The sequence below is a fragment of the Bacillus rossius genome, chromosome 3, assembly GCF_032445375.1.
Source record: "Bacillus rossius redtenbacheri isolate Brsri chromosome 3, Brsri_v3, whole genome shotgun sequence".
NCBI lineage: Eukaryota > Metazoa > Arthropoda > Insecta > Phasmatodea > Bacillidae > Bacillus > Bacillus rossius.
The window spans coordinates 95672987-95685436 of NC_086332.1; the positions used below are offsets into that span (position 1 = coordinate 95672987).

At 41.1% G+C, this 12450-nt stretch overlaps 1 protein-coding gene across 2 annotated transcripts in view; it reads right to left on the minus strand.

The window, feature by feature from the left end:
• Window positions 1-1900: 1900 nt before the first annotated feature.
• The window catches only part of LOC134531049 (beclin 1-associated autophagy-related key regulator), a 47040-nt gene continuing 36490 nt past the window's right edge, over window positions 1901-12450 (minus strand). For both annotated transcript variants that reach the window (XM_063366555.1, XM_063366556.1), the window contains 2 exons: window positions 12147-12302; window positions 1901-8756 (listed from right to left, as the gene is read on the minus strand). In XM_063366555.1, coding sequence (XP_063222625.1) covers window positions 12150-12302 — 153 coding nt within the window. In that variant the 3' untranslated portion in view covers window positions 1901-8756; window positions 12147-12149. The remainder of the gene's footprint in view (window positions 8757-12146; window positions 12303-12450) is intronic.

A 12450-nucleotide genomic window follows, 5' to 3' on the forward strand; every position in this document is an offset into this window, starting at 1 on the left:
CTAGATGGTTAGTTCTAGCCACGGCTTTTATGGTCGCCATCGGAGGAGTCTGGGCACATCTGGGCCTTAATCGGCTGTAAGCCACTCGAACTGAGGTACGACGAGTCGGAGGATCATCCAAGGAAACGAGGTGGATCAAGTGAAGTGGCTCCGATACACGGCAGGTCGGCTAGCTGGGTGAACAGTCTATGCTCATCGTAGACATCGAAGTTGGTAGTAGTACGGGAACAATCCGTGGAAGTGAAACGATCCCCATTGAGGTTTCCTCCAAGGCCCTGGATCTTATTGGGTATGACTCGTACTTGGAGGTGGTGCTCCGATCACTTGGAGCAGACTCTGAGGGTTCCCTAGCCCTTTGACGAGTCAACGTTTTGAGCGAAAACACAGTTTTGGTACTAGCCTGGACAGCTAGGAGAAGTTTGGATAGACCTCCACCGGACCACAGGATCACTGGTTGATCGAGGGGTCCCAGTGTGATGTGCTGATAACTTCCAAGGGTTAAGGACACAGCCAACTGTCTGGTTAGCTGAGTGAGGCAGGGGGCCGAGGTGGTGACTGCTGGGACGGGCAGCTCTAGCCTCTGGCCATAGCTGAAGCTCTAACACCTTCCCGATCAAAAGGGGGAGCAAGCCCTTATACAGTTGTCTGTATTTACTAGCTCTGGAATGTTTAAATACAGATTTGTCGGTCGACTCCTAAACTACCCTATAAGGGCGCAGATTTGGGAGGGAAGGTAGAGGATTAGCCGGCCTTCGGGTCGAAAAACATTGTATGCGTGTTGAGATGAGGGAAGACTGTTTTATGAGCATTACCACAACAATGTACTTATTATAGCTAAAACAGAATATACAGCACTTATAAACAATAGTTATTTTTTTCATTATTATTTTTAAAGCAAAAATTGAATAGTAAAAAACTTCCACTGTAAAGTATGCTTAACATAATAAATGTATGCATAAATATACTTTTATTTACTTAATAGAAATTTCCACCTCTACAAAAACTTTTATTAATTTTTTACCTCACTCTAAAATAAAATTTTTTTGGTTCAAACTTCAAATCCAAGTTTTGCACTACTTAAGTCGCACTCTCCTTAATTTCTCCTGTGTTCATTTGATGACTAAAGCGGTTGGCTGGCATTGTGCTTTGGGGGTTGATCATGTGGAAGTAAGTTTTTTGCGGTTCTCAGCACTTGGTCATGGTACCTTGTAACATATCTCTGTTCCACTTCTCTGGAAAAATTTTCGTAAATCGGTTTTAAATGCAGGGGCGTAGGAACCGGGGGGGACGTGTCCTCCTGAACATTTTGGGTGGAGGGGACTGTCCCCCCCCAACTTTCTAGAACGTGATATTTTTATTTTATAATATTATTCTGCCCAACTTTATTTGTAATTTCTTCACTCTCAGGTTTTATCTTAAGGAAACAATAATAATTTTAACATCAATGTATCCAATGGTTAGATACAAAAACTGCTTAAAAAGCGCTATTTTTCACTTTTAAAATCAAAATTTTCCTGTGGAGGACCCCCGGACCCCCATCTTAGTAAGAGGGGAATGGGTTCACATGACATCAAAATCATTATTTGTCCCCCCCCCCCCCCCCCCCCCAACTTTATAAACACAACTACGCCAATGTTTAAATGCCATCTTGCAAAATTTAGTTTGGTTCTCTCTTGTGCTTGGTTTTAGCTTGTTTGATAAGTCAGCCCTGCCTTTTATAGCCCTGAGAATTCACATCTGTGACCTGCTGGACTCTTACCACACTGTTTGTTTTCTGTACATTTCAAACCATCGATTGTAAAATAAATATGAAAAAATTATGTTAGATTTTCTGGTTCCAGATATCCGGTTACACAAAAGGACTAACATTATCAGGATTTTAATAACACACAAACAAAAATTCTGTATTAACAGTATTCATTTGTCAGCATTTAATAAAATATATGAAAATGTACAGTATAAAACCCTTGCATATACACACAAGATTATCCATTGCTGGTAGACATAACAGACAAAGTGTGCCCCATGGCATGGGACATATTCCTCACTGGTGTATCCTGCTAATATTAACAACAGCTGGAGGTGGTGGCAGTTCCAAACATGCCCCATCCAAATACATAATTACTACAGATGGGCCAATCAAAACCTCAAACACTATTAAAATGTTAGTATTCGAAGCATTCAATATTCGAGGAGAGAAAAAGGGGTAGCTACACGGTCGAGTATAAGTTAAAGGTCATTGCTTACGCGACTGAACACAGCAAACGCGCTGCCGCGAGGAAATTCGACGTGGATGCAAAATGTGTCAGGTGTTGAGTTAGTGAATGCGAAAAACTGTAAAAGGCCCCAAAAAATAAACGTGCCTTCCTTGGAGGAAAATGCAAGTACCCCCAAGTTGAAGATGAAGTTTATACATATATTACGGACACAAGCAAATCGGGATATGTTGTGACAATGGAAATGATACAAGTCGAGGCAAATCAAATTGCAAGACGATTGAACATGCCACACAACGAATTCCGTGCCAGCTATGGCTGGATTCGCAGATTTATGCGCAGGAAAGATCTATCAATACGTAGTCGAACTACGGTTTCACAGAAACTACCAGAGAAGTTTGAAGAGAAAATGCTGTCCTTCCAGCACTATGTGATATCGCTACGAAAGCAGCACCAATACATGCTTTTCCAGATCGGGAATGCTGACCAAACTCCAATTTATTTCGACATGCCTGAGAACACAACGATAAACCCAGTGGGCGAGAGATCAGTTTCCATTAGGACGACCGGTGCAGAGATACAGCGCGCCACTGTCATGCTCGCAATAACGGCTGACGGCCGCAAACTCCCGCCGTACGTGATCTTTGCTAAAAAGACTATGCCGAAGGAAAAAATGCCGAATGGTATTATTGTCCACGCACAGATAAAGGGGTGGATGACCGAAGACTTGGTTGTCGACTGGTTGAACAAAGTTTGGAATTCGCGGCCAGGTGGTCTTCTACGTCAACGCTCCATGCTAGTGTTGGATAGTTTCAGAGGCCACCTGACAGAGAAGGTGAAAACGAGGGTTAGAGAAGAGAGGTGCGATCTTGTCATAATACCCGGAGGTTTAACTAAGATTTTGCAACCTTTGGACGTTGTTGTGAATCGTCCCTTCAAAACCCACTTCAGAAAACAGTACAGCGAATGGATGAGATCTGCTGAACACAAGTTGACTCCGACAGGAAGAATGAAGAGGGCATCCTTGTCTACTGTGTGCGAGTGGATACTTGCGGCATGGCGTGCCATTCCTGTGGAAACTGGCTAAAAGTTTCAAAGTGACTGGCCTATCCAACGCACTAGATGGCACGGAAGATGATGAAGTGTGGAAGAACCGCGGGGAAAGCAGCGCAAGCGAGAACGACACCTAAGATTCTGACGCCAACGACCCTGACGATGTCGAAGAGGAGGGGGAGTAGACGCAGATAATGTGTAGCCGCACCTACAACTGAAACAGGAAATCAACACAAACAAGGTGTCGTTGCCATACGACCACGGCAGTGGTGCGCTCGTGCTGCAAGAAATAAGGTCACAAAAATCCGAATAACAAGCAATCCACTTTATTAGTTACAATGCAAACAATGCATATAATATGCATATAATAATTCGATTCCCGCGGGAATACAAGTTAAAACAATGGTGCGATAAATGGGGCAAGCTGAAGACGTGTTTAACGTAGCACAATCATATGGGCCGCTAGGCAACAACAAGAAAGAAAGAAAGAAAGAGATTACATTTACAATTACATACAATTACTATTACCGTTACGATGCGGCTTGACAAGAAGTGTCCAAAGCCATCATGGCATGCCCATATACAACCGCAGAAAAACACTGTTACATAAGCTACCGGTAGTACTCGGCGTGAGCAAAAGAAACTAAGGCAAAGAATCCAATTAAGCACTGACCTGAAGGGTCCAAGAGAGATTACGAAAATTACTAAACATGGCAAAAATCCAAAAGTGAAAGCGCGGCCACGACGCGCAAGCAAGAACAAGAAATCATACTAATTACTGAAAATTACAGAAGTTAAAAGTTTCACAGCCGAGTAGATACCAAAGCGACGCCAGCCCCAAGTGGCAGCCCTCATGTCAAACGACCGGAAGACTGCGGCAAATAGCCCGGGTGCCGGGGTTATATAGGCCGGGAACAATACACGGCAGAGTGCGCTGGTGGCGCGGCGGGGAAGGGAGGAAGAGAGGGGGGTAGGAAGGGGAAGTCGGAGAGGAAGAGGAAAGGAGGAGAGGGGAGGGGAACTGGAGGGGAAGGAACGCTCAGCAGTGCCCGCACTGCTTCAAATGATATGCATGTGAATAGAACATAGTGTATGTAAATATTCTCTACCTCTACGGTACATACTGTGCCTTTAGTGAAATGTGTTTGCATGAAAGTGTTAAAAACGGTACGCTACCATAAACTTTTCAACTGGCGCACACGTAAATAACTCACGAGATAGTGAATGCCAGGTTGATTGTCAAGGAAGAGAGTAAATGTAAGGGAAACTGTGGGGACACCTAGTCAGCATTGTCTGATGACAGCTTGAAAATTCTGGTACTCATATCATGAGAAAACTGGCACTTCAGTCAAAACAGTGGTATGCTGTGCATGGTTTACTTGATAACTATTGCGAGGTATTTTTGTAAACCAATTTTTTTTATGTAACATGGTCATCACAGTTTAATATTTTTAAAACTAACCTAATGTCTAAAACTGGTTTTAATTTTTTTTTATACCTCTACCTAATCGAAAATAATTTAATCTTTGTATTTCTTAAACTAAGGCAAAATAAACTATACCAGTAATACGTCAAGGAATTACCTATGAAAACTGGTACACGTACCATGAAACTGGTATTTCTAACACTCCTTTGTCTGGTTGGCTGGCTAGCTGGCAGGAAGGAGGTTAAGCCACGCCTCTGCCTCTCTCCCCTCCCTCCCTGCTGAAGCGCTGCCTCTCCCCCCTGCGGACTCGCTGCCTCCCCCACCCTCCCTCATTAGAACAAAGACGCACGACTTGCCAGTCGTTCCGCCAGCTGTTTCATTTAATAAAAATTTAATTGGCATTTAAATAAGTTGTGGCGGTATTTCATTTTGCTTTTATTAAATATTAGTTTTTCATACCTGAAAAAAAGAAAAATATATTTTTTCCTCCAAATTCGCATATAGGCCCCCTCCCCTTTTTTGGAGTCTAAAATTTGTAAAAAAAAAAGGGGGGGGGTGGGGGGGGGCTTTACGCGAGTAAATACGGTACTTGATTTTCGATGTGGTAAATGGTATTGTGAGGGCCATGATTCTTGTGAGCTGCCAGAGCGTGGTGAAGAGCAAAGAAAGGACAACAGGAAAAGTAGGGAAAGGGAAATTGGGGGATTTCAGCTCCCTTCCTGCCATATTAACTGCTATAAGTCTACTGGCAGATAGTGTGCCACGAGTTTGCGGGCCGAATGTGAAGAGCAGGAAAAGTAATAAGGCTGTTAAAAGCAAAGAGAGAAATAATTTATTAGTAAAGTTATATCAGTCTGTGTACAAAATAGGACAGTCATGCATGTGTTTATTAATTTTGATTATTAAGATTGCCATATTGTATTTTTTTGTGCAGAACACAAAGAAACGCAAAATTGAGTCGACAGCTCCGATAAACATGTCATAAAAGATACCATCCAGAAATTCTATGCTGCAAACTTGATTCCTGTTTTAAAAGAAAAGACAGGTTGGCAGTAGAGCCCTTCATCGCTCAAGAGATTATTGCTGGATCGGTGTGAAGACAAGTGGCATTCTTTGATCAAACGAGCTGATATAGCGGCATGGTGCTCCAAGTACCTCACACAAATAAGACAGTCTTAATCAGAAGATAGGATTTTTTTACCTTGCAGTCATGAGTGAATACAAATCTCAGAATTGAGAAATACTCGCAACACAAAAATGATGTAAGGAGGCATAACTAAAGGAAATGCAACCAAGAGGCTATTACTGGTTCCTATTGGTTCAAGACTTGAATTTCTCCCAAGGGTATTATTGGTTTAAAAGTCAGGTACTACAGTCGGAGATTATCATGAAGAAATTAATTCTATAATTTTAAAAAGTGGCTGTCTGAACTGTTATACCAAACTTGCCACCATTTTCTGCTTTAGTGTTGGCTAATAGGTACATCATACCACTCAAAACTAGAAGACACAGTGCAAAAAAAAGAACTAAAATGCAGAGGCGCAGCATGTGTTGAAAAAAGCTGAAATGTATGATAGTAGAACTAATTGAAAAAAACAAAGGACAAAATTTTACATTTTGATAAGACTTAAAAGGTGCATATCATCATTTAATTCGACTATCATTTTACATGTGAGTTCAGCGCAATTGAACTAGCATGGGCAAAGATAAAGAGGTGTATTTGGGAATGTAATACCATGGGAGAGTTTTCCAAACAAGCAAATGCACACACTGGATGCTGTTACAACCGCACAACAGTATAACCCTGAACTCGCATTCAGGAGCTGGGTTTGAATTCGCATCCAACCACCATCTCAATTTCAGATTCCCATGATTTCCCTATGCCACTAGTCAGATGCTGGGATAGTCCTTCTTACAGGCATGGCCGAGACCTTCCCCAGTCCCTGTGTCATATACCTGGCATGTGTCCAAGCCCTCTCTGGCAACAAGGATTTCAAGGCCACATAAAACAAATGGTGAGTTTACTTATGTACGTGCATTAGTAGTTATATTTCTTTTTGATTTAAAACTCTGAACTATTTTGATATTTATTGTAACAAAAATTAATTTAAAATTTTCAGCATTCAGTTTTAATATAAAAATGTATAAAAATATCATAGCAATACAATAAACAAATAAAATGTATTCATATTTATTTGATTAAAAACAATTAGTATGATCCAGTAATCTATAATTTAAAAAAAGTAAACAAAATTTCCTACAGCCAGTTTTGAACCACATTCCATTAGTTTATTAACCACGCTCTATAACCACTGTGCTACAAAGCTTAACAGAAGATTGTAAGAAGAATATGTATTGTAATTGTTGGAATACCAGTATCCATAGGTTATTTAATACTTGTAATTACCGTATTTTCTCGCATAATGTCCGCAGTAATTAGGCTACATTTTTGACCCAAAAAAATGGGGTGCAGACATGAGGTGAAGTCCAAAAAAAATTTTTTTTCCTCAAAATGTTATGTTTTGTGTAGAGTAAAAAAATTGTTCTCTCATAATTAGTTTACTAGCAGAGCGCTGGTGACTGGCGACCCTCCGCAGCGGATGTGAGAAATGTGACAGGTGACGAGATAATTGGGTGCCGGCGATTAGTGGAAGACGCCACTCGTATTTTTTTTCTTCTCTCACTTGCGTGTGCGCTCCTACGTTCAGAAGCCGCAGCCAGCCTACACAAAATAAACGCTTTGCGTGAAAACATATTTTTTTAACCTTTCATTGAGATGGCCACTGAAGGCACGGGGCAGATGTCTAATGTCTGCATTAGCCGGCGCCGGCGAGCCTCCCTCCCTGTTCCTTGCCCACTGTTTGTGTAAAAACACAGTGCGCATGTACCCCCACCACTTATCCGCTACCTCCCCTTCTTTGTGACGTAGTGTGAGTTGACGTGTACTAGCTTGTGCTATATATAGCCCATCCCCTTGCAACACGCGTGACGGAGCAGGCAGCTGCGCAGTGGAATGTGCGAGTTTCTGAGTCCGGACGGTTTCACCACGCTACAAAACCCTCTCAGCGACCGCTCCGGAGAAATGAACAACTCAAGGTCAAAGCATTGTTGACAGCGTCAGTAATTTTCCATCCCGTTACTGTGCCTTTCAGGGGTGGCCAAGGTTGCTTTGTCTGATGCTGACTTTATGCGGAAAAATTCCATTTCAAGTATTTAAAAAGAAAGGTGCAGACATTATGCGTTTAAATACGGTACGTTTTTTATGACTATTTTAGTTTACCAAATGTATTCCAGAGTAGTTTCACTATCATAAAGTTTCAATTGGCACTCCAATACATTTGGCATGTAACCTAATATTTATGAAAGTGACAATATATGGGTTTATGTTCATACATGTGGGTCCGCCGTCATCCTGTGAAAATTTTGTTGCATGGTAAAAATTGTACATTGTATATCGTAAAATTCCACTTCCATCAGTATTCCACAACGTGCCTGAGAAGTAAAACTTCAATAAATTAAAAATGTCATTCTTCACAGAACTATCTCGAGAAATGAGATCAAACTTTTACAAAATGGTTTTCCAGTTCAATGTAGGTTATGGTAATTTTTGCACAAATCATATATCTCTTGTAGCTGCTTTACAACACACAACTGTATGGTGATAGTAATAATTGTATAGCATTAATAAAATATGTCCCATGTGTTAACAGAGTAGTTCGGAACTACCTGCCACCTCCTGACAAACAATCACACTACCATAAACTGAAATCATCTGCAGACATTCCCTTCAATTTGGTCACATTCTTGAGATCACTAACATTAAAAGTACAATCATGGCACAAGGAACAATGAACCACACACACTGTGTGTTTGTACTGCAGTGGTAAAAAATTCACTGAAACTTAAAACGTCTTGTTGAAGAGCAGGCCAACCAACTTAATAACGTAGAGTCAGAACATGTAGACTCTTAAAAGATGCTCCTTGTTGTCTGTAGTTTTTTTTACAAATGCTTGTAACAAAAACTGAAGCATTGTAAGTAGTTTCTGCTTGTCCGAATGCACCTAGAGAAAAAAAAGACACAAATGTTGATATATAAAAATTGTCTTAATTTACTGAGGGAATGTTTATAAACCCACACACACTTACAAACATACATACATATACACATATGTACAGAGTGGGGCAAAAGGTATGTATCGGTTTCGAAGGGCTGAGCACCTTACAGAAATGAGGCTTATTTTATTGGAATCAGTATACATCCATTTTTGACGTGACAACGTCTAATAAATCGATGAACGCCGGCTGCACGCACTAAAAAGGATGACTCATTGTCCCATTACGCACATTGTCCCGTTACGCTCATTGTACGCTTGCGCCGCATCTATCTCTCTTCCACTCGATTGGAACAACCATCGATTTGACTTTTTCGAGGCACATTAAACTTGAAACACTCCCATTCGTTTCCTACTTTTCCTATCATCGTCCTATCTTTAACAGAATAACACAGATTGGAAGAAGTTAAATAGCAAACATGTATAAAATTTATAGTTAAAATAATCTGTTTGTTAAAGTAATAAACATATTTGAATTAATGAGTGCAAATAAAAGTAAATTTATCAATTAAATTGTAAATTTCATTTCACTCCTTCTTTGTATCCATACAAAATAATGATAATTCAATAAAAAAAAATTCAATTTTATTCATAAAAGTATGCAATCATTTCATCAATGTTTTGTTATGACGTCGCGTTAAACTATCGTCCGTAAACCGACTTTACAGATAACCAATTTTTTTTATCAAGTTATGAAAATCATAGAAAGATGGTGGCCATCAGCAGCAATGCATTGATGTAGAAGATTTGGAACTCTTGACCGCTTTTCTGCACATTTTGAATGGTATAGCGGTGATTTCTCTCTAATTCAAATCTTCAGTTTTTCCAAGGTGTGAGGACGATGTTTGAAAACCTTTTCTTAAAGGTAACCGCACAAGCAGAAGTCACAAACACTAAAATCCGGTGAGCGTGCGGGCCACACCACATCACCCCTCCGAGCGTTTGTGACTTCTGCCTGTGGGGTTACCTCAAGGAAAAGGTTTTCAAACATCATCCTCACACTTTGGAAGAATGAAGATGCAATTTCAGGGAGAAATCACCGCTTTACCCCTCGAAATGTGAAAGCGGTCAAGCATTCCGAAATCGCTTTCATCAATGCATCACCTGCTGATGGCCACGATCTTCCTAATGTGATTTTCAAAACTTTATAAAAAAAATGGGGATGTATACTGATTCCAATAAAATAAACCTTTCCTCCAAGTTGCTCAGTTTTTTTAATAACGCTTCAAAACAGATACTACATACCGTATTTACTCGCGTAAAGGCCCCCCTTTTTTTTCCAAATTTTCGACTATATGCGAATTTGGAGGAAAAAATAGATTTTTCTTTTTTTCAGGTATGAAAAACTAACATTTAATAAAAGCAAAATGAAATACCGCCACAACTTATTTAAATGCCAATTAAATTTTGATTAAATGAAACAGCGGAACGACTAGCAAGTCGGCAAGTCGTGCGTCTTTGTTCTAATGAGGGAGGGAGGGGGAGGCAGCGACGCGGCAGGAGGGAGAGAGAGGCAGGGACGCGGCAGGAGGGGGAGAGGGGCAGCGCTGTGGCAGGGGGTGGGGGAGAGGCAGAGGCGCGGATTAACCTCCCTCCTGCCAAATAGCCAGCCAACCAGACAAGGGAGTGTAGGCACCTGCTCCACCCACTTCCCTTCCTCCTTCACTTCCCCTCTTCCTCCCCTCTTCTACTCCGTCAACACTGCACATCAACACAAGCCCGCGAGTCCAGCTTTCTTTATCTTTATGTCGTTTGAGATACGACTAACTGCCTACGTATGTCACGCCTCACGACAGTCCTACTGAGAACGGACAAACTATAATACCAGTCTCTGTATCACTGCCGCTTACAAAATCACCTCCCGCCGCTCACAATACATGGCTTGCTGTTTGATGCATGCCAAGCTGCCCTGTCCTCAGATAAACCCAGAAAAACACATTTTACGCGGGCGAGGCCTTTACGCGAGCAAATACGGTACATTTTGCCCCACTCTGCATACCTATATAGGTGTGTTAATTAAAACATGAGACTGGCAACATTGCAGTCATACTGGCAATGCTGGGGACGCAGGATACGGAGGGGCAGCAGGTGAACATGTGATCCACCTTCAGTACAAGTTTGAACTAGCAAGCCAAAGAGTCAACCAACACTTTAACTGAGAGTTTCTTGAAAAAAGAGTCATGCATGTGAGACCAAACATAAAGAAAAACTGGGTGTTGCATCACGACAATGTGCTTTGTCACACAGCAATTTCAGTAAACCAGTTTTTGACCAGTAAAAACATTCCTGAGGCTCCTCAGCCTCCTTATTTGCCTGACTTGAGACCTTGTGGCTTTTTCCTCTTCCCAAGATTGAAAAATCACCTCAAGGGGTGTCATTTTGGAACACTCGAAAACATTCAAACTGCAGTAACTGACCAAGTGAAGGCTATTCCAGTATCAGAGTTCCAGCGCTGCTGTGAGGAGTGGAAGAACTGTCTTCAGTGCTGTGTGGCTTCACAAGGGAGTTGTTTTGAGCGAGACAATACTGAATTATAATTCTACTCAAATAAAAAATTCCCAAATGTCATACATGTGCATGCGCAAAGTGTGTGTGTGATATTTGGAAATTACTGGGCATAAATTTAATGGATGGCAAGGAATGCCAAAATCAACCAATTTTCGTTAGAAAATATGTCAAGAAATGCAACCCTGCAAACTTACAGGTGCAAGCTTAGCCTGCAATTTGAATTTGGCATGAAGAAGAGCAAACTACTCTATTGCCTGGGCTGACAATACATTAAAGCGCTCTGCAGAATGCAAGCGACAAGTTGGTCACAGCCATACGCACTAGCTACCCATAGTCTGGTGTACAGCACAGTGTGTGGTTGGTTGTAGTGCCTTTACAAGCTTGGCTATGGGTGATTAGCGCACTGTTAGTGAGTACAATTCTGAGACAACAGATCTGAAAAATAACAAGAAGAAATTGTTTCACAATGGCACACCTGCCTTTTACGTGGGCGGCAGTATGAGTAGTATTACCGGAGTAATTATTAAACACAGTAACTACAGTTTTTAAATAATTTTGTAAATATTAGTTTTTCATACTGAGGCGTATCAATTAAGAATAGCAAAAATAAACATGTTTAGTAAATTCTTATTTAATTATCATTTCTTACATTTTTATCTGAAATTTCTCAAGAAACAAAAAAACTCATTCTAGAGTCCTGTAGTTGATGTGGATAAGACACAAAACTGCATATCATTGAAAGCTGACTGTACTATGTGCTTAGGTTTCATTGCCTCAATTAATACAGATGAGATTTAAAAGTAGTTTTAAGCTATCACAGGTGCAGTCTACCTTCTATCTGTGAGCGGCCCAGCCGCGCCAGAGCGATGTGATGGTGTTCAGCGCACTCGACATCATGCTGGTGCTCTGCTGCGCACTTGCCAACTGCTGCGACGGCACGCTCGCTACAGCTCCTGCGTTCACCTCGGGGCACGAAACATTCGGCACCTAGTCCCACAAAGCATACCATCAGATGATGCACAATACCCGTAGTCTTTGGCAACCTACAGATTAGACTATCTTCAATTATTTCAAATTATAAATACATAAACAAAGCAAAGTTGACTACTACTGTCTTCTAAATTTCACACATCGA